Source organism: Manis pentadactyla, chromosome 10 (assembly GCF_030020395.1).
Source record: "Manis pentadactyla isolate mManPen7 chromosome 10, mManPen7.hap1, whole genome shotgun sequence".
Lineage (NCBI taxonomy): Eukaryota > Metazoa > Chordata > Mammalia > Pholidota > Manidae > Manis > Manis pentadactyla.
In genome coordinates, this window is record NC_080028.1 from 69,874,627 (window position 1) to 69,900,950 (window position 26,324).

The 26,324-nt window shown below is 50.9% G+C and overlaps 1 protein-coding gene across 18 annotated transcripts in view; it reads right to left on the minus strand.

Annotated features, from left to right (window-relative positions):
• LOC118928528 (sorting nexin-29) overlaps positions 1–26,324 on the minus strand; it is a 599,207-nt gene that overhangs the window by 42,293 nt on the left and 530,590 nt on the right. For 17 of the 18 annotated variants that reach the window (XM_057486934.1, XM_057486922.1, XM_057486916.1 and 14 more), the window contains one exon: positions 3,172–3,311. The exons of the other annotated variant lie outside the window; for it this stretch is intronic. In XM_057486934.1, coding sequence (XP_057342917.1) covers positions 3,172–3,311 — 140 coding nt within the window. The remainder of the gene's footprint in view (positions 1–3,171; positions 3,312–26,324) is intronic. 18 annotated transcript variants of the gene reach the window in all.

Here is a 26,324-nt window from a genome sequence, read left to right on the forward strand (position 1 = left end):
AGGGCTTCTCAGCCCACTTAGAATAAATCTCCAAGTCACTGTTATGGCCTCCAAGGCCCTGCGTGATCCAGCCTGGTGACTTCTCTGGTCGCATTCCCTGCTCCCTCTGGTCTGACCATACTGGGCTTGTTCCTGCCTCGAGGCCTCTGCACTTACAGGTCCCTCCATCTGAACACCCTCCCCTGGAAATCTGTAAGATCTTCCCTTCTGGCCTTTCCCGCCCATTTGATGGAAACACCATTCACGTGACTCTGTACCTCTAACTCTGCATTAATGTTCTTCAAGGACCCTGTATTTGGCAGTACCTTATGTTTATCATCGACGTCCCACCTCCCCCTACTCTGTAAAGGCAGAGGTTTTATCTTTTGTCCGTTTTACTCTCCACCGTATCCCCACCACCACTAGTGCTTGCAGAGGACTTAATAGGTGCTCAATAAATACTGACTAGATGAAAAAGATGTTTACTGAATACAGGCCCCAATGAGAGGGCTTTCCATGTGTCCACTGGACAGTGTTTGTCCTGGAGACAGTCCAGATGCCCCACTATTTCCGGAACTCCAAAAAGCTGTGCGTGGCTTTTTCCTCCTCCTCCACCTCCCTGTGGAGCTGACCCCCTGCCCCACCACAGAACAGAAAGAAACAGCAGAAATGGAGCATAATCACTGATTGGTGGGATGCCTAGGTGACAGGGAGGCTGTCTGAATGTTAGAGAGGAGTAGGTGTCAACCTCGTCATTTTCAAAAAGCAGTTCATTATGACCTGTGGCAGGAGCCCAGCAGACCCAAAGGGCCAGCACCCTGGGGGCCTTGCTTCCGCTGTCTCCCCTAACAGCACCCCAGAAACAGCCAGGCCAGGCTGAAGGTGAGTAAGTGGCATTTTACACATCACCTCTCAAGGCGACGGGGCCACAGTTCCCCCGGGGAGGAGCCCCTGGAGGGAGCACTGTTGTCGGGCCCAGCCAGCCTCAGTCTCCCGGAGAAGCCAGGCTGAGCAGGCGCTCCCAGCCTCCCCAGGGCAGGCCCTGAGTTGCTTTATCAGGGCGGGAGTGGAAGATCTCTGGGGAAAGGATGGAGGAGAGGCTGCCTTTCGGAATAATTCACTTTACAAGGTTTCACCAGCACCTAGCACATGTTGAAGACTCAGAGTCCCCGTATCTTAGGGCAGTGTGTGGATTCCTGCCCAGGCCTGCCACTTTCTTTCCCAATGAGCTTAGGCAAATCACTTTAATTTCCTGGACTCCCATTTTCACCTATAGAGAGGGATGGATGAAAAGGTGAAGAGGCAAAACAGAGAAATGTCCGCAGGGTGTTTGTAAGGATTCTCCTTCCGCTCTTTCTCGTGAGCCTCAGTATTAATGGCAGATAAGACACAAGACCGAAACGGGGCCGTCCGGCTCACATGCAGACTGCCTCACTTAAAACCCAACAGGTCACTGGTTGCCGGAATTACTCTTCTCATTTCACACTTTAGGAAACTGAGACTCAGAGAGGTTGGTCCTTGCCCAAGATCACCTTCCTCCATGGCACTAGAGCTGGGCCCACACTGTCTGTTTGGCCACCGGGGTCCCAAACTCATGTGCCTTTGAGGGACAGGTGCTGCTGTCCATCAGCGAAGCGGGCCAAGGGGAAATGCAAGAGGAGGGTAGTCAGAGAGGTGCAAGTGGGGGCATACTCATCCCTCAAAAATCATACATTTGTATTTTATTTTAAAACAAAGTCCACACCTGGCCAGTTTGCCAGTCTGGTCGCAGGTCTGAGATGCTGAATAGGATTTGCACTCCTTCCCAGCAACTGGGGGATGCCAAGGACTTTGGAGCCTAGAAGGTTCGGGTTAGTCCACAGAAGCAATGTGAGTGAATATTTATGAGGAAAAATGAGCAAATTCTACCCACTCACTTTTATTCCCCTGCCTACCTTCCCTCACCTGCCCAAACTGGATGGGACCACCTTCCCTGAAGTTCAGCAAAAAGAAAAAAGAGTCCGAGCCTGATGGACACATCATGCTGATGTGGGGTGGTGGCGCTCACTCCCAGGGCCAGAATGGGGGGCTGTCCGAGCAGTGTGCTATGAGGCAGGGATCCAAACCCAAGGGTCTGCCAGGGCCAGGCACGCAAGGGGAGTGAGTACGTGAGAAAAGAGCCAGACAAACGGCAGGGTGGGCTCAGCCCAGGGTCCAGGTCCAGCAGCCAACAGGAGTGTGGGGCTCAGCAGGGACAGTGCCTGTGGACAAGCGTGGCCGAGTGCTCATACGCCTCGCACCGGGGCTCCCTGGCTTCTGACAGAGAAGTCCCCTGTTTGAGTTATGGTATCACAGACCCCCAAGCCCTCAGCATGCCATTTCAAAGAGCTGCAGTGAAAGGAAACTCTTATTTTATCCCAGCAGATCACATAGCCCCCAGTGTTTCTCAAATGGCGTGTCCTGATTCCACTTTGGGGGACGCACAGGTTTGCTCTGTGGATTGTCGTATCCTGGCTCTCCATTATGAAGATGATATTTCATGAATAATATGATTATGTTCTACAGCATCTGAAGACTACAAAAACCAAGCACAGCTTCATCAGTTCAGTTCCCCTAATTCCAAGGACCTAAGCGTCTCAGGCTGATAAAAGTCTGACTAGAACAAGGTGGACTGCTCGGTGATAAGGTAGTGACACCGAGGGGCAGCCACCTGCTCTGGAGCGCTGTACAAACAGATGTCCCCAGCAACAGGACCGAGAGAACTGTGGGGAAGGAGTCAGCACGCAAACTTTTAAGTTTGTTCATACTTAAGTTATTTTCATATTAATATTACTTAAGGTGGTACCAGTGGGAGCCTGAGAGTTTTCCTGGGTCCATTACCCGAGGTGAAGAAACACTGACAGATGGGTTTAGTTTTGGAATACCTGTGAGCCGTACAGAAAATGAACCTTCCCTTTGATCAAAATGCACTAACATATAAAACCACACAGCCTGGCATTTTTTGCAAACCTCCAATCAATAGCGCTCAGTGGCGGACATGCTGGCACCTAAGCCCTTGAGGGACTCTGAAGCGCTGTGGCCGGAGGCCCCATGTCAGTGCCTCTGGTTCCTGAACACACCTGGGTCTCAAGGAATCCCAGACACTCGCTGCCAAGTGTCGCAGGAGAGAGGAGGGGGTGCTCGGCAGGGCACCCCCACATGAGCGGTACTTACACAAAGAAGGGCACCAGCTGCACCAGGGTCTCCTTCTTCGGGCTGGCGGCAAACTCGGGAACCACCTGGATGACTTTGTTCATGACGTGGCGCAGGTAGTTCTGGAGCTGCTTCCTCCGCTCCTCTACAAACTTGGCATCCTGAGGAGACAGACAGACAGGTGTGCTTTTCCCACCAGTCCAAAAATGATGCCAGAGAATGCACAATGATCGCTCATCACCACCCAAACAGCTCACGTTGTTGAGCGACTGCCATGCACAAAGGGGTCTAAGGCTTATACCTGTGATCTTACCTAGGAGAGGGCAGATGCTCACATTATTAAGGGGGGAAAGCAATCCATACAGTGACCTATAGCGTGCTCCCAGGAAAGAACGAAGTCTTTAGCCACTGCGGCTGTTATTACTGAGCACCCACAATGTGCCGAGAATGGTGACAGGGACCAGGGGATAGAACAGTGAACACAGTCATGGCTGTGGCTCTGGTGGAGGTCACAGGCCAGTGTGGGAAACCCAGGTTAGTGTGTTATCACTAACCACACAGAATACCATTCTCTAGAAAGGCACTTAATTTGCCTTCACAGGAATTTTCTAAAATATGAATCAGTTGTCACTATTTAAGAAAGCTTTTATTAAGAAAATTCCACCTTCTCTTGAAAAACTAGGAGACATGGCTGCATGGTTCCACCCAGGCTGGGGCTGCATGGTGAGGCCCTGGGCCCAGGTCTGCACAGCCCCCACTCCTCCAAGCCCAGGGGCTCCATGCCCCAGACACGGCTCACTCCCACCCTCACATGCCACCCAGTGCCTGCTTGGCCCTTGGTGGGTAGGGCTGGCTTCCAGGCATGCTCCTGGGCACCTGTATGATGCTCTGCTGTCCGTCTTGAAATTCTTAATAATTTTGGAACAAGGGGCCCCATGCTGTCATGTTGCCTAGGACTCGCAGACACTGCACTGCGTCCTAACCGCACGCCTCTGCACCGGGGCTCCCTGGCTTATGACAGAGAAGTCCTGGCCAGCGTAGGGGGAGGAAAGGCTCTTTCTGAGGAAGTGATGCTTATTCCTTCTAGGCTGCAGGCCAAGTGCACTGAAAAGGGAGGAGAGAGGGCGGGAGAGAAACAGAACTGTTGCCCTCACAAGGACATGAGAAGAAATGTCTCTAGAGAATCTAACACGATGACGAGGAAATTGCAGCCTAGATAGGGCCAGGGAGCTTGCCCACGAGGTCCCACAGATGGACCGGGGCACTCGTGCCCACCCCTGTGCCAGCACCAAGTCGGCCCACGAGGGGCCCAGTAAGAAGCTGCTGAGTGAGGCATCTCAGAACCCGCCCCGTGCGTGCCTGGTCTCAGATGAGTCCCACAAGGCCCTGCCAGGGACCCGAGCAGGCAGGGCAATTCTTTCTAAGTGTTGCCAGATTGAGCAAGTAAAAATATGGGATGCCTAGTGAAATTTGAATTTCAGGTAAACAATGAGTATTTTTTCAGTATTTATAACTCAATATTCAATCATTTGTAATTCAATAATTTTTCAGTATTCAAGTTATGTACAGCTTTTCCATGCAATATTTGGGATATGCTTAAACTAAGAAATTACTCACTGAGTATCTGAACTTCAGGTTTCACCGAGTGCCCTGAATTTCCCCCGCAGTGCTCCCCAGTGCCACAGATGGAAGGGGGCAGCACAGAGCTTCTGGGGCCCTTTGAGGTCACAGCAAGGTCTGCTCACCCAAAGCGCCCCCTGGAGAGCTGCCCCGGTGGGGACCTTCCTCCAGAGGGGCGGCGGCACTCGAACACTGCCACTGGCCATGCCAGCCTCCCTGCCACACAGTCCCGGGTGGGGGGCATAGTCTCCAGGGTTTGGGCGGGTGAAGGAGTCAGGCCAAGAGAGCCACTCGCTGCACTCACTGCTTCTAACGCCAGGTTCTGTGGTCTCTGATTTCAACCCATCATTAAGCAATCAGGAGCTCCTCCTTGGGGAGGTGATTAAGATGCCAATTTAGTGCTGAACGGAGCCATTCAGGCCTGGTTTTTCATCTGCACAAGAAACTCTAGGACTGCTGAGGGGCCGCAGGAAGACAAGAAGGGAGCTGGTCGGCCCTGGCAGAAGTAGCAGGGATTTCTCCATTTGCTCAGAACATGCTAATGCACCGAGGAAGGACTGGAGGTGGCCCTCATGCTGCTTGTGGGGCTGGGCTGGGTGACAGGGCCCCTGAAAGGAAGGCCAGAGGAGTACTCCCTGTGAGCTGAGGACGCCCATCTCCACATTTTGTGCTCTTCTCCCCACCCGGGTCCCAGGGGCAACATGACTTGGCAGGAAGGTCAACCCCCTGGAAGAATCCCATCCCTCCCATGTGCTCATTCCTTGAGAGCCAGTCCCTGGAAGCCCCAGCCAGCTCCTGAGAAAATCCAACACGGCAGCGACCCGAAGTGGGCAAGCTGAGCTTCAGAGAAAGCAAGGACAGCGGGAGCCTTTATTCACGCTCTGCTCAGTGCCTTCCTCGCACTGCATCCTTGTAACACATCTGAGGCTGAAAATGGAAGCTCAGAGAGGGAAAGGAACAGGCCCAGGGGCTCAGACCCAGGAGGCAGCTGAGCAGGGACATGAGAAGGTCCTCAACCAGCCCACAGCTGGAGCTGCCCCCAGTCCAGAAGACATCCTTCCAATTACAGAAGAAAAGGCACCAGGTCCTCTAAAGTGCATTCTTCTCCAAACCAGGGCTCAACTCACAGGATTTTCACTTGCAGGTCGGCTTCAGTGGAAGCCATTTACTGTGTGCAGAGAAGGAAGCCAGCAGGGACCCCCACTGCCTGCCTGCCAGCCTCTGCGCAGGACCGTGCTTCCCTCGGGTCTCTGCCTGACCCTGGAGGTGCTGATACCTTGAGTAGCCACGCATGACTTTGCAGAATGCAGTGGGGCAGGGGAGAGCTCAGAACAGTTCATGGAAGACTATATTCCTTCCTTGGATTGTCATTTCATTTTTTACTTCATTTTGAAATTTTCAAAATACAGCAAAAAGCAGAGCGAATGATATAATGAATCCCCATAACCCTTTATCTACCACACACTTAACCCTTTTCCACATTTGCTCCATCATTGTTACCTCTTTGTGAAGGTATATTAAAGTAAATTATAGTCACCATGACATTTCACCCCAAATACTTCAGTGTGTATGTTGACAATACTAAAAACACTGCCTACTTAACCACAGTATCACTTTAACCTGTAACAAAATGAGTGCTCATTTACTGGTGGTGCCTCATGCATCTGGGCTTTCAAATGTGTCTGCTGTTTCTGGAACTTTTTTAAAGGAGCTGTCGCCCATCCCAGAATGAAGCTGCCAGTTCTTCACAGGTTGAATTGAATGCAACACTGTTCAGAACAGATTCCCCCTCGGGAATCAGTCGGGTATCTGATCTGTTGGTGAAGACAAGTCCTGTGCCTTTGTCACCACAAGCTGCGAATGGCTGGAATGCCCTAAAAACGAAAACCTGGATATTTCTGCATAAAATCCAAATTCCTGGGCTCACTTGAAAAGTGAGCAGTCCTGCCCTTATTAGCTGGAAACACAGTGCCACCACCCCAGCCTGCTCTCTGCGGTCCCATCTCCTGCCTGGCCTCTGCAGTCCCCCTAATTTACACCACTTGCATGGATAAGAGGACTGCCCGAGGCCTTACAAAACCACTCCAGAGACCACACTTTGGCAGCAGGATCAAATTTCGAGATGATATTCCCTCAGGCAGGCAGAGTGACCCACATTGCCATTTACCAGCTCTACGGTCAGGTGGCTAAACCACTGGAAGACTCAGTCTTTTCATCCATAAAATGAGGATAAAGGGTGGTGCTCACCTCATTTGTGATAACCGAGGCTGAGCCCCTGGTACCCACCACCTCCTGCCTGGCTCTACGATGGAGGCTGATGATTCATGGATGTCAGCCAGCCTGCTTTTCCTCAAGGCATTTCTGTGGGCACAGGGTGGGGACAGGCAGGCGCTCGGTGAGTGTGGTGGGTGGTGGGCATGTGGGCAGTGCCACGATGCCACGATCCACAGGTGCCCCCAGAAGCTGCAGGAAGTTCGAGCCAGGAAGGAGAGAGTTTCATTCAGGGAAAGTGACTCCTGAAGATGCTGCTTCAGGAAGGATGATGGGTGCCCTCAGATGGGGAGAGGGCATGCCAGGTGGAGGGAGCAGCGGAGGCTGCAGGCATGAGGAGCCAGCCTTCTGGAGCATGGAAGGCAGGCCCGGTGGCTGGGCTTGGCGGTCCCAGAGAGAGAGTCCGCAGCGGCAGGAGACCACGGAGCCCCACAGACCATGGAAGAGGTGGATGGGAGGTGGGCCGCAAGAGGTGCATGATCCCACATGCCTTCAGAATGACTGTACAGGGGAAAGAGGCTGTATGCAGGTGGCCTCATGCAGAGGCCTTTCAAAAATCTATCATGATGCTCTCCTGCTAGAACTCTTCAATGGCTCCCCCAAACCCTGTCTGCCACGCATCTAAGCCCTTAGCATGGGCTCCCGAGAACCTTCGAGATGTGGCCCCAGCCTGCCCTGCCAACCTCACTTCACGCCTCCTCCCCACCTACACTCCCCCCCAACACACACACCCTCAATGCATCAGCTGCCTGACTTCCTCCCATGTCCTGCACATGGTCCTGGTTCTCCAGGCCTTTCCCAAGCCATTCCCCTGGCCTGTACCCCCTGTCGAGAGGCCTCCGGACACACTAGTGATGGAGGCCTGCACTCTCTTCACAGCCCTGACTCAGCCTGGACCACGCTCACTGACTCACCGCATACCTCTTGCCCCCCCTTGCCCCCGACTCCAGGGTCCGCCCAGGGAGGCAGGACCTCAGCCCTCTCATTCTCTCTGCATCACCAGAACTAGCATGGTGCCTGGAGATCATGACAGACCCATAAACGTTTGCTGCAAGGACAAGCCTGGGGGTGGCTTAGGGGAGGCAAGCCAAGCCACAGGGAGATTGGTTTGATGGCTACTGCCAAGTCCAACCAGAGACGGCAAAGAACCCTGAGGGCCAGCGGGATGGAGGAAAGAAGGCTGGCCTGCAACAGGCTCCCTGGTTCCAGGTAATAGGTGAGGAGAGAGAGCTGGTGCTTCAGAGCCCTGGGTTTGTCACCCAGGCTCACAGGGAGGGGTGGAGAGGGTGCAGTGGGCAGTGCCCAGCACTTAAGAACCATGAGGCTTTGGCGGGGTTTTGGCTGGGTTCCTGGGGCTGCAGCCGAACTGCAGCATTGGAAGTGTGGGCCTGGATGGGAGCCCAGCTCGTGGAATCTGCCAGACTCCTCTGGTGGCCGCTGAGGAGTCCTTACCACCCTGCAGTCATTGTGTGCAGCGTCCCTGTCTTACTGCTACTGTCAATTATGGTCCAGCACTATTAACAGAGAGCACTGGGTGCCAGTCCTCGCTTTAAGAAAGAACACTCAGGACTATTTTAATGGAATTATTATTTTTTCCTCCACAAAAGGTTATTTTTATTTTGAGCTTCAAGAAGATAAAGACCCCATCAAATTAAGAATCACTATTTTAAAAACAATGGAATGTTGTAAACAAGACAGCGAGCCTCAGTTTCTAGAACAGAGGCTTGGCCCCTGCACTCCCCACCGTCTGACGCTTTCTTTCCTGGGCTCCTCCCGCCACGTGAGCCTCCTCAACCGCGTCCCCTCCAAGGGGACCTGCCGGGTGCGCAGAGGCGGTGCTGCATTTCTGGGGTTTCCTCTTACTTTCATCTGAGAGTATCAAGTTGTTTTATAAAATAAATAGAAGGTTCAGTCCATCGGGAGCAACAAACAGCTCAGGCCCTGTAAAGAGCTGGCTGCTGCAGTCAGCAGACCTGAAGGTCACTTGCTAGAAAATTCCAGAACATCAGACAGATTCCCAAGGAGCCCAGTGTTAAGGTCCTCTGGCTGTAAGATTCCCTCCCATGCCCAACTCTGATGAGGCTGGCTTGCCCGCCCTGTTTCTCCTTCCTGGGGGGGAAAGGAAACAAGATTTCTCAGAGTCCCCACAGTGAGGTGGGAGTCAGGGACCAGGTCTGGAGGTGCGTTTTGAGTGGGACCGAGGCAGCCACCTCTGGGCTAGCCACGGAAAGGAAAGTGCCCTGCAGCCCTCCTTCCTCCCGTCTCTTCCCTTCCTCTGGGGGTGTGGAGGCCGCATGTGGAGAGCACAGAACACCAGGGACCCCATCTGCATTGGGTATGGCACAAATGAGAAACTCGCTTTGTGCTGAAAGCCAGGGAGCTACAGATTCAGGCCACAAGCCGTGAGGGGTGCTTGTGTTAACTGTGGACATGCGTGGCCTGCTCAGTGACTCTCTGGGGTATGCCTGCCTGTGCCCAAGGCAGCGGCCCTGAAGGACACCTGCCACAGAGCAGGTGTGGGCCCTGCCCTAGGCAGCTGAGAGTCTAGCAGGGAAGGAGACAGAAAGCAGGAAACATACACAGTGACAATGATTGGGCAGAGATGGGTGTGGGGCGGATGGGAGGGAGGAAGACTGACTCAACCTGGCTGGTGAGGAAAGCCGGGTGCCTGGGAGGAGGCCCCCTCACTGGGGACACCTGAGAACGAGACTAGATGCAGGAGACCAGGGAGGAGACGGGGGAGGAGGCCACTGTGGCTGCCCGGCGAGGTGCTGGCAGCGTGGCCCAGGCTGGTGGCCACGAAGAGAAGCCAATGTACTCAGCTCCATGTTGGAGCAAACAGCCCAGGGGCACACTGTTGGGCTGGGGTCATTCACTTGCTCAAGGATCCAGTCATATTGGTTCATGTGCTCATTTCACAGAGAGCCCTCATGGGCCTCCTCTGGGCCCGGTGCTGCCGATAAAGAGGGAGAGAAGATCTGGAGCCTGACTTCACGGGGGTTCCGGTCAGCTGGAAGAGATGGACAAATCAATCATTATGAAGCACTGTGACAAAGGCCGGATGCATGTGATGAAGGCCCATGCGAGGTCTGCTGGGGGCCCGTGGGGGCGCCTGCCCAGGGGGCTGTGTGACGGACTGATTGTCACAGCAGTATAGCACGGCCAGCAATAGGAGCAGCTGTCACTAGTAACGGTGTCCCAGCCTTTCCTCTGCCAGGCGCTGGGCTCAGCACACTTCGGCATTATTTCAGTATTGTATCTCAGAGGGAGGAAGTGGAGATGGAGGAAGGACCACCTCCTGGCCAGTGCCCAGACACATGATGGAGCCAGCTTCCTGAGCATGTGCCTGTACCCAAGGCACTCTGCTCTACGCCAGGCGGAGAGGAAGGTGCTCTGGTCTAACGACACTCCTCGCAGGTGATGAGCTAGACGCTGGGGCCACAGGACTAGATGACGGGTCACAGTGCTGGCTGGCAGGTTCGTGATTGGCAAGAGGCAAGTGGATCATTAACAAAACTGGTGGCAAACAGGAGAGGAGCTCTGAGAGTGGAGGGCAGTGTTCCCTTCTGGGCCTTGGTTGGGAGAGGTGGGTGGCCTTCCACAGATGGGGGAGGGGGTGAGCCGTTCAGATGGCGTTTGAGGGGAATGAGGTGAGCCGGGAGCGGTGAGGGGGCCTGGCCAGGGGGCTGCGTGGCTGAAGCAGGAGAGGAGCCGGGCTTTGCCAAGAGCCCATCAGTCAGGTACAGAGTCAGCCAGGGGGTGGGGGAGAGAGACCAGGCGCACACACCAGGGACCCAGGGGGTCTGGAGGTCACGATGCAGCCGGGACGGAGGGAGCTGACAATCTGAGGCCTGCCATGTAATAGGGACCACTCTGTATGCTTTACATGAATTCACCTATTTACTCCTCACAACCTCCCGTGAGGCTGGAATTATGATCTTGTTTCATAGCTGGGAAACTGAGGCACAGAGAGGCAGTAACCTGCCCAGGTCACACAGTGAGGTGGCAGAGGCAGGACTCTAACCTGGGCAAGCAGGCTCCAGAGCTGTTCTCACCATACCACGCCAGCTCCGTGAGGGCTGCTTCTGTGTGCCACAGGCTGAGGAGGGGCCAGCCACGCGCAGGGTGAGGGTGAACCCTGAGCTCATCCCACTTATTCAAATCCATGGGGCCTTCCAAGACAAAAGTTAATGGTGACTGGGCAAGAGATACTTTAGGGTCCCCTGGAAGGGATCCCGTTCAGCTCTGATCCTACTCACAGCCTGCAGGGAAGCCTCCAGGGGCTCCCCACTGCTTCAGGATCAGCGTCGAGTCCCCTGCACAGCACCAAAGGCCCTTCATCGCTTGGCTCCCACCAGCCTCTCCAGCCCCATCCTCTCCCCCGGGCCCAGGCTCAGTTCGCCGGCCACTTTAATGTCCCAGGGAGATGCCTTTACCTCCATACTCAAGCTTCACGTTTCCCTACCTCCCCCAGGAAAGCTGAGTGCCCTTTCTACCAAGGAGCCCAGACCCAGGCGTGGTGTGACCTCACTCATCACTCACCTTACTCTTGCCTGTCCACCCCAAGGTGGCCCAGGACAGGGACCGGTCTTGCTCCTTGTTGTACCCACCACCTGCAGCACCCAGCCCAGGGCCAGGCTCAGAGCAGACACCCCTAGGAGAGTGGGCACAGATCCCATTTACAAGGGGCCAGGGCATTTGCTGCCACACCCAGCACCCTCCAGGGGTTTCCCAGCCCACCTAGAACAAGACCCCAGGCCTCGCTGTGGCACAAAGGCCCCTGTGATCTGGATACGCCTGTCCTCTTTGACTCCTCATTCTCCCACTCCCCTCTCTGCTCACTGTTCGGGAGCCACCCAGTCCTCTGGGAACACACCATGCATACTTCTCTCTGGGCCTTCGTACCTGCTGCTTCTGTCTGATGCCCTCCCTGCGGAGGCTGCAGGATTCGTGCCTGCTCACTCTCTCCTCCTCTGGCTCAAGTGAGAGGCCCCACTGTCCGCTCTGTCATCACCCCTGCCCTTTCATTTTCTGCACAATAATGACAATATATACCCCCCGTGACTGGTGACAGTGCCTGGTATCCAGTAGGGGCTTGGTAAAGTATTTGCTGACTAAACCAATTCTCTGCTGAACCTTTTATCTGCACATGTCATCCCATCTAAGGCCTGTTACTGCTACTCCCATTCGATAGTTAGGGAACCTGAGGCACAGATGTGCTGAGGAATCTGCCTGAGCTCACGGGGCTAGTGACTGAGAGATCTGGCCTGTCTCACGCCTCCTTCAAGAGCCCATACCTTAACCATTTTGCTAGGATTTTAAATTCCTTCAAAACACTATCAAAGTCTTTGTTAAGATGCGAACATATTCCCTGGAACAGCGACTCCTTACCGAGCTCTCAGGTAGTGGCCATCAGTGACAGCAAGACCCCCAGGCTGCCTGGAAGCACAGGTTCCCATGGCCCTGGTGCGCAGTCTGGTGAAGGGGTGTCACAAATTGCGGATTTGATCCACCTTTCGGTATCCCTGGCTGTAATACCATGGGTGTCTGGGCTTCCTTTTTGTTAATTCTGGTCTACCTGCTCCCTGACCTGCATTTTTTAAATGGATTTGGTTCTGCAGAACCAGCTCATTCTCAGAGAAGACTCCTCCCATCCCATCCCATCCCCATCCATGGCATAGGGCTGGCATGCACTCTAGCAGGAGGTGTGTGCCAAAGCCGCCAAGCTCATGGGCATGAAAAGCTAGTATCGAGGTGTCTACAGTTAGGAGCCAAAACCAGAAGAAACCAATTCCTGCCCCCCATGCACAGAATGCAGATGTGCCTAGGTTCTTTCTCTTGCTCAGCCATTCATGGCTACCTGCAGTTTGGTGTGGTTGAGGGGTCACAGGGTGGGAAATAGGGGACCTGGGTCCTGGCCTCATGCTGGCACTGCTACACACATTCTTGGGAAAGCCAGGCCACCTCTGCCCCTTTGGGTAAGGGCCCTGCAGCTTCCTCCCCGTGCAGATGTGTTAGAATCTTTGATTGAGTTGGGCTGTAGTTCTTCCCTTTATTCCAAGTTTCAAGACTAATTAAAGAAAAAAGAGAGAATTCCCTAAGTATCTCATCCCACATTATTCTTTGCAGTTTACAGGCTTCGCTGCATCCTGACAGACAACAGAAAGCCAGCTGTATGGCAGATGCGGCTTAGCTAAGGAAGAATGTGCGATGGCCGGGCATCATCATGCAGGCTCAACACAGCGCAGACCTACAGAACCTGAAATGCAGGTCCTCTGGCACTGCTGGCCCTGCAGGGGAGCCTCCCTGGACAATGAGAGGCAACCACGACAGTCAGCCCACTGCCTCGCTTGCCCTCTGGTCTGCCAGCGCCTGTTATTAGGGCTCAGAAGCCACACGCATCTGCCCAGGAGCTCCTTCACTAACACATGGCACATGCCATTCTCCCCATCCTTGTGCCTGTATGTGGAGGCGCTAACTGTGGCCTTGTGAATGGGGACGATGTAAGGCTAGGGAAGCACAGTAAGGAAGCAAGTCACCATCATGGCAGTGGCAGAGCGCACGGAGAGCACCAGGCCCGGCTCCATCCTCATGGGCCCTGGTGATGAGTTCCCGGTAATTGTCGTCATAGAGCATCATCACCCACTTCTGCAGAAAAGGACACTGAGGTTCAGAGACGCTTCTTGTCATTCCTGAAGTCAACAACAGAAAGCGACAGTGCTGGGATTTGCACCCAGGTTGTCTGATAACAGAGCCCTTGCTCCTAATGTCTCAGCAACATTTTCAATAACGTTTACTTACGGGGGAAATCAGAGCAACAATTCTTAAAGGCAGTGAGCTGAGTACATTTACAGCTGGAAGCTCACATAATTCACTAAACTACTGAAGTACTATGCCCTGGCGCATGCCAAGCCACACAAGTAGAGGGGACAGAATTCAAAATCTGGGCTTTCTGACTCAAATCCTGTCTTTGCACTGAACTGCTAAACTGTCCTAAGATGCTGCCATCTATTTTGTGTAGAGTATTGTGTGTGGTGACAGCAAAGGAAACCAAGAACCTTGCCTTTCTAATGGATAACAGAGAGTCCCCAGAAACTCACAGCCTCACAATAGATGCACAATGCACAGCAAGAATCCTAACAGCTAACATGTAAGTGCACACTGTGACGCTCTGTTTTAGGGCCTCTACACCTATTATCTGGTTTCATCTGCAAAATGACCTTCCAGGGCTGGTTCTATTATCATGGCCACATCACAGATGAGGCCCCAGAGGAGCAGGGAGAGGAGGAACTTGCCCAAGCCCTTGGGCTGGGATATGAGCCCAAGTCCTCTGACTCCATCAGCAACAAACGCTAATGCCCAAATAGAAGGGGCAAGAGGCTACTGACAAGCTGGCTGCCTCCCCCATCGTGTCTGAAACAGGACTTTCCATATGACACACCGGAGGAGGAGTTACGCCTGTCGGCTGCCCTGAGGCTGCTGGGGAAAAAAGCGGCAGACACAGGAAGGCAGCACAGCCCCCAGAGTTCCCTCCACACTTCCTTCATGGCAAAGGCCGCCGGACTGCACTCCTGCACCAAAATTCAACCTTGCTCTTCCTGTTGGTCCAAGAGACGCTCTTCGTCCTGCTCAAACCATGAGCCTGTGGGGGGGCCCATGCTGACAAGATCTTACCGTAAAGTGGGGGAAAGAGAGCAGACCCCCAGGGCTGGGCAGCTCAAGGAGGGAAATGACACATGACAAGCTCGGAGACCGTGAAACCACTCACACAGCGCCAGAGAATCATGCAAGGCATCAGAACAGAAAATAAATCCTGACCCCATGTGCAACAAAGGCAGAGCCACACCAAACCTTAACTGCAAATGCAAGGAAGAAAGCAAGTCTCTGTTTCAGAGAAGGACCCGAAGGCCCACACAGGACTCAAGGTACAATTCCACTCTCTTCCCCCATGCTTCTCATAGCAAGAAGGATGCCGCTTATTGCGAGCTTTCCACGCACAAAGCCCACATGCAGTGTTTACTTGCATTATTTTACTGTGTCGCTGCTGCAGCTTCACCAAGTAGCTACTCCACCCCCATTGTGCAGATGAAGAAAGTGAGGCTCTAAGGGATTAAGCTGGTGAGGAACACGACGGGGATTTACAGCCACGTCTGTCTGAGTTCAGCTCATAACCACAGTGCTGTCCTGGTTCTTAGGATCCATGTATTTATGATTGCAGGAAACCTACAGTTTTGCTAAAAACAGAAATTAAAAACTAACTCTTCTTGCAGTTCACTCAGGGTGAACCAAATGCCACAGTTCTAAAAACTCCCCACCTGGCCCAGCAATGTTGTTTATTTGTGGCTGGATGAATTCCCATCTTTATATCAACAGAACCCCGTCTGTGGGGGTGTGGGTCCCATACAGAGGCTTCACTGTAGCCTCTCTGGCTCAAGATGGGCTGTATATGGCGGCCTGTCCCCACACAGGTGGGAGCCGGCCTGTGATGTCTCCATGGTGCCTGGCACAGGCTGGGTCCTCGGCAGGACACAACGAACGACCTCATGGCAGGAGAGCAGCAGGCTCCGCTGCAGCTCAAGCTTCTTTTTCTCTGTCATTGACTTTGCAGCTGAGGGAAATGGCAGGCCAGACCACTGGGACAGAGGGAAAGGCTCATTCATGCATTTAATGGAAAGAACTCAGAGGGGAAAAAGACATTGTCTACATACAAAAATGTCTCTTCCAGGAGCTGCAAACCCCAGTGCTGGGAGGGGCCAGTGGGTAACGTGGGCAGCCAAAGGCGCCCCATGGACAGGGCCAGCTGGAGCGGGGCAGCTAGCATGCCCATCCAGGAAACTGCCGCCTTCTGGGAAAGGTGGCCTAGTTGCCAGATCACTAGATTTTTATGAGAAATCTCAGATTTAAAATACTGAATAATAACTGGAAAGTATTTAAAGGCCAGGCTGATCGAACAAAACACAGAGTGCGAGCCATACGGGCACCGAGTTGAGATGTCTGCTTGCCACAAATTCCCAGGAGCTGCACCAAGGACCTGGGATTCTTTAGGAAAGTAGCGTGATGTGTCCGCAGGAGTCAGAGACGGGCCCAGCAACCACCCCCACTTAGCTGAGTGGCCCTAAGCAAGACACTCCACCTCCTGGGCCTCAGTTTTCTCTCTTGCACGATGCAGGCATTCGGTGTGCCTGACTCAGAGGATTACTGTGTTATCTGATGAGATGATGCCTGGACAGCAAAAACTGGGGCTGTTCTCAGCAACAGGAGACACTGAGTACACAGTGAGCTTCCTTTTTAAAAGCAAGCACAGGTTCCTTCTGCCTTTAAAACTACTGAATTTTTGAGCAATCTGGCAGTATTTGGTCAAATTAAACATAGTAGACTAACGACCCAGCAATTCCACCCTGAATCTATTCCAGAGAAATTCTCATACTGCATCAGCAGAGTCACACACACGAGACTGATTGCTGTGCTGTTCTGGAGTCAGGAGCTGCTTGGTGGCATCCGAGTGGGAGAGGTTAAATGAAGTGTGATGGACGCACCCCTGAAAATATAATGAATAGTTACAGGAGCAAAGCATAAGTCCACACAGCACACGAATGGAGCTTAAACAGGATGCTGAGTGAGAAAAGTAAAAGAACAAAGACTATAGCACAACGCCATGTAAGTAATTTAAAAATATGCACAATGCAACATATTCTAGAAAGAAAATACATATTCACAGCTACAAGTCAAACCCAATGGAGCAGCCGCTGTGGTGGCTGGTGGGTAAGAGGTGGCAAACCCAGGGTTGGAGGCTTCAGGGAGACCCATGAGCTCAGTGCATCAGGAGCTGAGGAATAGCATTAACTCACTTTTCTGTGCCAGAGGTCCAAAGATAGAAAACAGAAAGGACAGAGGTAGTATTTTCTTGTCTGCCCCTGTTTACTGCCAAGACCTCCTTCTGCTAGACCCAGAGACCCATGCAGATTGTGGGTCCAGATGTGCCCTGCCCAGAAAAAGCTCCAAGTCCAGCAATTCCAGAGGCTGAGAATGAGCCGGAACATTCCAACTGGAAATTCGGAGCGCTCGTGTGTGTTTTGTGTTCCTGTCCTCCCTGGGGCCCCAGGGGCCCACTCTCCTCCCCTCCCCACTCCTCTATACAATTCTTTTGGCTGTGCTGGCCCCAGACCAGCACGATGATGGCTGGGCTGACAGATGGCGTACACACAGCCATTCCCTCATTACTGACAAGCCCTGAGTCATTTCACAGTCTATTGCAAGTGTGATGGTCATACGGGCTCTGGTTTAGAGAGTCCCAGGGGTTTTAACAGCAGCGACAGCACCATTATGTGGGACCATCTCTAACTGTCTTAATTGTAGCTTCTGTGATCAGTATAAATTCTTAACTGCTGAAGGCTAAAATGGCTGGATGGGCAAAGAGGTATAACAGAGACATCTCTCAATTTTCAAATCAGTTGGCAGCTAATTCAAATGCTTGACTATCATGGTGCAGACCAAAGAAAATATATCTGTGGTCATCCAGAAGCAACCGGAAAAAAATCGATAGGTCTTCAAAAATAGATCTCTGCAAGATTGGTTACACCTCCTGTGAAGGTTCGTCGCTGAGAGGGTGGGTCAGTTCCATGCTTCTCAGGGCCAAGAACCTTTCTACAGAACCACTTCAGGCCCCCTGGGCAGGGGGGGGCAGCCAGCTCACTCTCCAGAGCAGGGCTGGGCTACTGCACAGAGCATTGCTTTGGACCCCTGCCCTTGGCTGTAACTGCTGTAGACTGACTGAGCAGCCAGCACACTCACCTGGGGCGGCTGGATATTCAGAATAGGGAGCTTTACTTAACTCTTAAAAACACACTAGTCAAAGAGGGGGCAGATCTCCATTTTACAGATAAAGGCACTGAGACTCAAAAAGATGGATTAACTTGTCCATGGTTGCACTAGAAATGGTCCATCCAACTTTGAGGCCCAGCTACTCTGCTGTCCCACATTGTCCCTTTCTTTATACAGGGAAAGTTTATAAAAATTCCATTCAATTCATAAACCTTGACTGAACCTCCACACTGTCCTGGAGCCAGGCTGTGCACCGGAGGGATGGGAGAGGCCGAGGACAGGAGCTCTACCCCTGAGGACATCTGAGTTTAACGCAAACTTCAACTTTTATCTAGAATACCTAAAACCGAATGTGTGGGGGGCTTTTCCATCCCAAGAACCAGTTCTCCAACTTTCCAGACACCAACTGAGTATCTGATGATTTGGCTCCATCTGGACACTAACTTCCTGAAGTTAACAGGTTAGCCCTGGACCCCTCTGGCTAAGGGCTCAGTCCCAGGAGGCTGCCCTCACTTCCGAGGCTGATCGCAAGAGCCAGCCACCCCTGCTTCTGACCAACTAGCCATATAAATCATGGGTTCCCACAGCCCACTCTTTGGGTTCAATAATTTACTAGAATGGCTCACAGAACTCCGGGAAACAGTTTACTTACTAGTATCGGTTTATCATAAAGGATACGACTAAGGAACAGCCAAACGGAAGGGATGCATGAGGCAAGGAATGGCGAGTGGGGGTGGGGTTTCTACACCCTCTCTGGGTGCTTCTCAGAGACCGGCTAATACCTCCATGTGTTCACTAACTTGGAAGCTCTCCAAACCTCTCTGTTTAGGATTGGTATGGAAATGCCATCGCAGGCATGATTCCACGGGTGATTGAACTCAACCTCCAGCCCTTCTCCCCTCCCTGGAGGCCGGGAGCTGGGGCTATAAATTCCAATCCACCAATCGTGGCTTGGCCTTTCTGGGGACCAGGCCCTGTCCTGACGCTATCCAGGGACCTAGGCGTAGTCGTCTGTTCCACATAAAAGGGCATGCTTCCACTCCAGAGATTCTGAGGGTGTTAGAAGCCCTTGTGTCAGGACTGGAGACTGAGTCCAAACACTGTAACAAAAGATGCTTCTATCACCCCTGTTGCTCAGGAAATTACAAGGGTTTTAGGAGCCTTGTGCCAGGAGCCAGGATGAACACCAAGTATACATTTCTTATAGTATCACAAAACCAAATGGATAAGATGAAGTAGGGAGGATAAAGGGATCAAAGTTTTACTTGGGAACTTTATTTACCCTGGACAAGGTCCCTGGAGTTTTCCCATAAGAAGGAAAGTAAAAATACAATCAGAAACAAGGAACCACCCTGGTTATAATCAAGACATGTCCCAACACAGGGTCTTAGCTTCTTTATCTGTAAAATCAGAGTGGGAGCTGTCACCATGCATTCATTCAACCACCATGACATGCTGGGTGTGTGCCAGGAGCTGGTGAATAACACAATAGCATAGAAAGTTGGTGCTCCGCTCCATTTTCCAGTAACTCTGCAATGAGATTGGGGTCACGGAACTAGTCCTGGCCAATGGGTGCCAGCATAATGGTACCCGCCAGCCCCAGGTGGGGGCAGTTGGTGGCTGGTGTCTGTCTCCCTTCTCTCTGCAAAAGGTGCTGCAGAGACGTGGAGGGAGTTACTCTCCTCCTCCTGCTCCTTCTGCTTCTCCCAAAGCTCTTTCAAAACATGCTCCCCTCTAGCTTCAAATGACCTGCCGATGAGCAGCTCTTGCCAAACCCACTGCACAGATGGGGCCACCGAAGCACAGACCCGCCTGGTGGCCAAGACTGAGTCCAGGCTCCCAAAGCTCAGAGTTCCTGAGAACCAAAGGGGACTTCTGACCTCATGGAGCTCAGGAGCTTTCAGAGGAGGTTCCTGTGGGGTCTGCAGAAGTGTCTTGGATGGGGGATGCATCAGGGATAAGGGGAGGCTCTAACTCAGCAAAGCCGCTCCCTCTGTCTGTCTCAAGTACTGTGGATGGTGATGTCAGTTATAACAATAGCTGCCATTTACTCGGAGTTTCCTTAATCTGGGTGTGTCAGACATTTTTCAAGTATCATCTCGATTAATCCTTGCATCCTGAGTGGTGGGCACTAGTATCAAACCCATTTTACAGATAAGGAAATTGAGGCACTGAAGTGAAGCACTTGTCTGAGGTCAGTCACCCAATGAACTGTGAGAACCAGAAGTCAAACCCCAGCCTGCCTTCAGAATCCACCTATTTAACCATGCCATCTGGTCCCACGGGGGTGCCCTGTCAGAATTAAGTAAACTAATATAACTGTGAATCTCCACCCCCAGCCTTACAGAAGAGGGGTCTAGAGCCCAGCCTGATCATTCCTTTCACTCCCCGGCTGGGTACTCCCTCCAGGAGCTCACACTGAGCACACCTCAGTTGCCAAGTCGGCTGATGTCGAAGGAGTCATTCTACAAAAAGAACTTTTATTTCTAGACAGCAAGTGCTATTTAATGAAAATAGGCATCTCCTGTCTCAATCCTGGGCCAGGGACATTGCCAGCCTACTCACTGCAGCATAGGAAGGGGCCTTGGGGGCATGTTGCAGAGACATCAGCGGGCAGACACCCAAATGCATGCTCCCCTTCCAGGGGGCAGACTTGTTTCTGGAAAGCCGTGGTCCAGCCAGAGGCTCCAGTCTGTAGCCCCTCTTGCATCTAGGTGAGGCCAGGGAAGCAGCTCTCGCCAATCAAAAGTAGGACGTGAGATTTCATTTCTGCACTGAGCGTTAAGAAGTGGATGTATCCTTCTCAGACTCTGTCCTCCTCTCTCTGCCCCTGGTGAAGGATGTTCCAGGGCCCTAAGGGTCAGCACAGTAGTGTCCATAAGCCAAACCCAGCCCACTGCCAGCTGTGGATAAGGTTTTACTGGATCACAGCTACACCCACTTGTTTCGGGCTGGATGGCTGCTTTCCTACTACAACAGTGTTGACACTGAGACTGTATGGTCTATAAAGGTAAAAACATTTACCATCAGGGCTTTCACAGAAGAAGTGTGCTGTCCTGCCCCGGGGGATGGTAAAGGCTGTGGCCAGAGAGAGCCCGGGCCCATGCACATGCCACCTGCTGACCATAAGCATAGGACCATAAGCACCAAGTAGCAAACTGAGGCGTGGGACTTAACATTTGTTGCAGTGGCCAGCCTCCCCCAACTAGTACGCATACAGAAAGGGCTGAGGAAGAGGACTGCACTCTACACTGGTCACTGGCTGTCCAGACCTGGGCCGGTGGGGCCAGCACACAGATACCAGCAGTTCTGGACAGCAGTCAGCACTCTCCTCTGATCCAAATAGCAGCTAATGTTTCCTGAGGGCACGTACTATGCCAGACACTGTGCCCAACGCTTTGCTTTGGTGGTGAAGAACCTGAGTTGGGGAGTCAGACCTTCTGATTTGAAACCTGGCTCTGACACACTCGCTAGAGCTGTAGCCTTGGAAAAGTGATTTTGGTTTTATGATCTCTGAAAGACGGGTAATACTAGCAGTGCGGCACCTGCCACAAAGTGAGCACTCAGCCTGTGTTAGTATTTCCATCTTTACTGTCACCTTCGCCAGGCCATGTCATTCTCACAATAACCTCCAGATTTAGTGTGATAATTATCTCCACTAGCAGACAAGCAACCAGACATGTCTTACTCTCCAGTTCACAGCTTTGTCAGACAAATGAATGCAAAACTGGTGATTAGAACTTGTATTGCATTAAGGATAAGCTCCGGGACAGGGTCCTGAAAAACGAGAAGGTTTCAGCTGGATCCAATGGGTTGCACACGGAGGAGGTGAGGTTCCTGTAAGCTTTCCAGGCAGGGAGATCCCACTCCCCCCAACCCCCCACTAAATCTTTGTTTCCACTACTCACAGACCAGAGTTGTTCCCAAACCTCCCCTGCCTGAAGCCTTTGATGGGTTGCCTTTGCTGAGTATGAATCCAGAAACTCACCTCTGCAGCCTAAGATACTGGACACCTCAGTGATTTCTTTTCATCTCTTCTTGTATGGGGTGATCAGGGGGGCAACAGCCTTTTAAACCCTGGCTTTACTGCCTCTGTATTCCTTCAAATGCCTCTACTGAAGCTTTGATTGTAAGAATTTATAATAGACAATTTTTCTTTTCCCTTACTTTTGCCTGCCCAGCAACCAGAATCCTTTCAAAGCTCTCTCATTCCCCATTTTCAGATCATGGGGTTGGGGAAAGGCTGTCCCCCAACCTCCATCCCACTTAAGTTGTAGACGAAGGCGCCTGAGTCAGGCCCAGTATTAGAATGTTCCATCCCCCTGATCACAGAGATTGGTTCAAGAATGGGCACGTGAACAAAAGAAACACAAAACTCGTACTTGAAAAAAAACTATAAAATGTTATGAGAAGTTAAAGACAACCTAAATAAATGGAAAAACATCCTATGTTCATAAACGGGAGGACTTACAATAAAAAAGACAATATTCCTCAAACTGATCCACAGATTCAACAGAATTCCTTATTAAAATTCCAGTTCTTTTTACAGAATCGACACACTTATCCTAAAATTCATATGGAAATTTAAGGGACCCAGCATAGCCAAACTAATCTTGAAAAAGAAGAACGAAGTTGGAGGACTCACTTCCCAATTCCAAAACTTACTGCCAAAGCTACAGCAGCCAAGACAGTTTGCTGCTGGTCTAAGGACAGACATTCACAACAATGGGAAAAATTTAAGGTCCAGAAATAAGCTCTCACATTTATGGTCAACTGATTTTCCTCAAGGAATCCGGGATACTTCAATGGGGAAAGAATAGTCTCTTCAACAAATGGTGCTGGAAGAACTGGACAGGCAAATGCAAACAGTGAAGCTGGACCTCTTTTTAAAATTCCCTCCAAATGAATCACAGAATTAATGTATGCATTAAAACTATAAAAATGTTTAGAAGAAAACAAGCATAAATCTTTGTGACCCTGTTTTAGACAAAGCTTTCTGAGACATCAGAAAGAATAAGGAACAAGAGACAAAATAAGGGCACTGGACTGCATCCATAAGAAAAACTTGCATTCTGCAAAGAACATCATCAAGAAAGTGAAGGAACAACTGACAGAATGAAAGGAAATATCTGTAAACTATATATTGGATTAGAGACTTGTATCTGGAATATATAGAGAACTATTAAAAATCAACAATAAAAAAAGACAGCCCAATTTAAAAATAGGCAAAGGAGCTGAGTAGACACTTTTCCAAAGAAGATGCATAAATGGCCAATAAGCACATGAAAATGTGCTCAGTATCATTTGTCATTAGGGAAGCACAAATCAAAACCACCGTATGATAACACTGCACACCCATTAGCATGTCTGTAATTTAAAAAAAACAGACAATAATAAGTGTTGTCAAGAATATGGAGAAATAAGAATCCTCACACATAGCTGGTGAGAATATAAAATGGTGCAGCTACTTTGGAAAACAGACAGTACTTCAAAATGTTAAACAGATTACATGACTCAGCAATTCCACTCCTAGATGAAATGAAATGAAGTGAAATAAAAGAAACGTTAAGGAAATCATACCTCCACACAAAAACTTGCACGCAAATATCCATAGTAGAATATTTATGTTAGCCAAAAGAAGGAAACAACAAAAATGTTTATCAAATGATGCATGGATAAACAAAATGTAGTGTATCTGCATAATAGAATAATATTTGGCAATAAAAAGGAATGAAATACTGTCACATACTACAGCATAGATGAACCTTGAAAACATTATGCTTATGTGAAGTCGTAAAAGACTATCATGGTGTATGAATCCATTTACACGAAATTTCCAGAATAGACAAATCTGTAGATACAAAAAGTAGATGATAGCTGTTAAAAAAAAAAAATGGGTACATAACCCAGACAGACCCATGAAATCTAATCCCAGAGTTTTTGCTGTAACTGTTGGGTAAAGCAGCTCTCTTTCTTCTGGGATTGCTGTCAGAATAATATAAGCCTGGAACTGCCAGAGGCTCTATCTTGGAGAAGGCCTGTCTGAGAATGAAGCCAGAAGGTAGGAAAGCAAAGTTCTCATGGGATCATATGAGCGCTGGAATCAGCTATGCCTGAAGCTGTATTCATTCATGCTCATTTCAATCACATAAATCAAATTCCTCTCATGACTTTGCTAGTGTAGGAGGATCTGTGCTCAGTTCCTCAACGAAATTTTTTTTCTTCCTTGGCATCGTCCAGGAAGCATCGTTCAGGTCACAGACCCCTCCTGCACTGGGCTTTCCACCCTGGAAAGCCCCCTGCCCTCAATTCCCCACTCTCTCAGTGCACAGACCTACCTAAAAATCCTCTCCCTCCTGCTGGCTGCAGCTTCCCATCAACCTCACAGCACCTCCTTTTAGCTAAAGGCTCTTTCCTCACCTGGGCTGCACCTAGAGCAGGGCTCTATAACTCAGCTGCTTAAAAAACATGAGCTGTGTTATTTCCAGCAAATTTTCCTACCCTATTAATTATTTAACTAGCACCTGCTTCACCAAAAGGACTTTGGCAGAGAAGGAATAGGGGAAGGAGCCTGGGAAGAGCAAAGTGGTGGGTGGCAGCCCCTACCCAGGGCAGGGAGCCATGTGGAGGGGGACAGTGGGGACCCTAGGGACCCACTGGCAGGGTCTCTGAGATCTTGGTGAAGCCTACCATACTCTAGCCAAAACCGTATTTTTAAATTTATAAAACAAGATACACAGGATTAGAAAGAAAAGTACTTATATTTAAGCGCAGTTATTAAACTGTGATAAAGTGTTTCTCTGCCGAGGCTCTAGTAATAAGATCTACCGGCAAGTCTTCTCACCATTGTAATTTTGAAGTAGTGATGCACTTTAAGGATATTGGAACCCTCTGCAGAGACTGTCCTGTGACATGAAAATGCCTAAAATCAATTTACCTTGGGGACAGTCAGAGATAACATGGCCACTACCATGGTGTGTGGCCTAAGTTCACATTTGGAAGTTCGAGTTTTAGGTAATTATTAGTGAAAATAAAAGTGTAGTTCTTTTTCATTGATCACCTGGATTTTACCCTTGGACCTTATCTTATTAGATAAGAACTCTTGGGCTAGATCAGACTGAGCACCCCAACAGGCCAGTCCATGCCAGTTTCCCCATCTGGAAAAAGGACTGGAAACGGTGCCCTGCCCACTGTGGGGAGGGGTCGGGGAGGGAGGGTTGCATGTGACCAGGAGGCCCAGGACATGGCCTTGTAAGCACCAGCAGTGGCTTGGGGGACACTCGCTGTGGGCTGGGCTGTGTTCTCAGCCTGGTCCCTGCTTTCCCTCCCTTATCCTGGCCAGAGCCTCAAGATGGAGACGCTGGTATCTTACCCATGAGGACCCCAGGGCACAGGGAGGTAACAGGTGTCCACACTGGTGCCAGGGTCCTAACCCAAGTGCACCAGCCCTAGAACCTGAGCCTCTCCACCACCTCTCTCTCCCAAGCCTCCAGAGTCCCAAGGGCGCTAAGTGTCCAGAGGACTCAAAGAAAAGCTGAGTTGGACTTGATTTTGAGCTGGAGGCCTCAGGTCTAAGCCTTGTACATCTGCATGGACCTCGTCATCTGCCTGGGTCAGAGCCAGTCCTGAGCCCAGAGACAAAGCTGACACTAAGTTTCCACCAGGAACTAGACTCTTTCCATTCCAATGAGATGAAAAGCCTTAAAGCCGGGAAGAGAGAAAGGCTTTGATCTCATATTTAGAGTGGAGCTGCCGCAGGCCTGCATTTGCCCTTGGCACTGCCTGCAGCATGCTTTCTGGGTTATTTCCTAGCCAATTACTACACAGTGCCCGTGTTTCAGCTTAAATGTCCCTGCCTGGACCCTTGACTAAGTCAGGTCCTCTCCATTACAGCTCCTTGCACCATTTCTACAGGAAAACTTGGTATCATTGGAAAGTGCCTTTATTTAGGGTTTACTTAATATCTGCTGCTAAACTAAAATTTCCCCACCATCTTAAATATAATTATTGAATGAATTTGAATGGATATCACACAGGATGAAGAGAAAGCAGCAAGAGCCAGACCAGTCTGCTTCTGGGGAGCTTCCTTTGCAGCCTGGGAGGTCAAGATCAGATGAAGGCACATTCTGATGTACCAATTCACCCCATGGTGACTCTGCCCACCAGCAGGTGTGACACAGAGCCTGACCATCTGACAAACTGAATAGCAATCTTTTGTCTCAGAGGGAAACAGGGTGAGCAGGGCAAGAAGAAGATGGGAAAGAGTCCTGTTTGAAGGATCCGGTCAGATATGAACACAAAAATAAGAGAACAGTGCTTCTCGAACTTTCATGTCTACACAACTCACATGGGGAGCCTGCTGAACATGCATATTCTGACAGCAGGACTGGGGTGGGGCCTGAGATTCTGCACTTCTAATAAACTCTCAGGTGAGGTTGATGCTGCCAGTCCAGGCCACACTT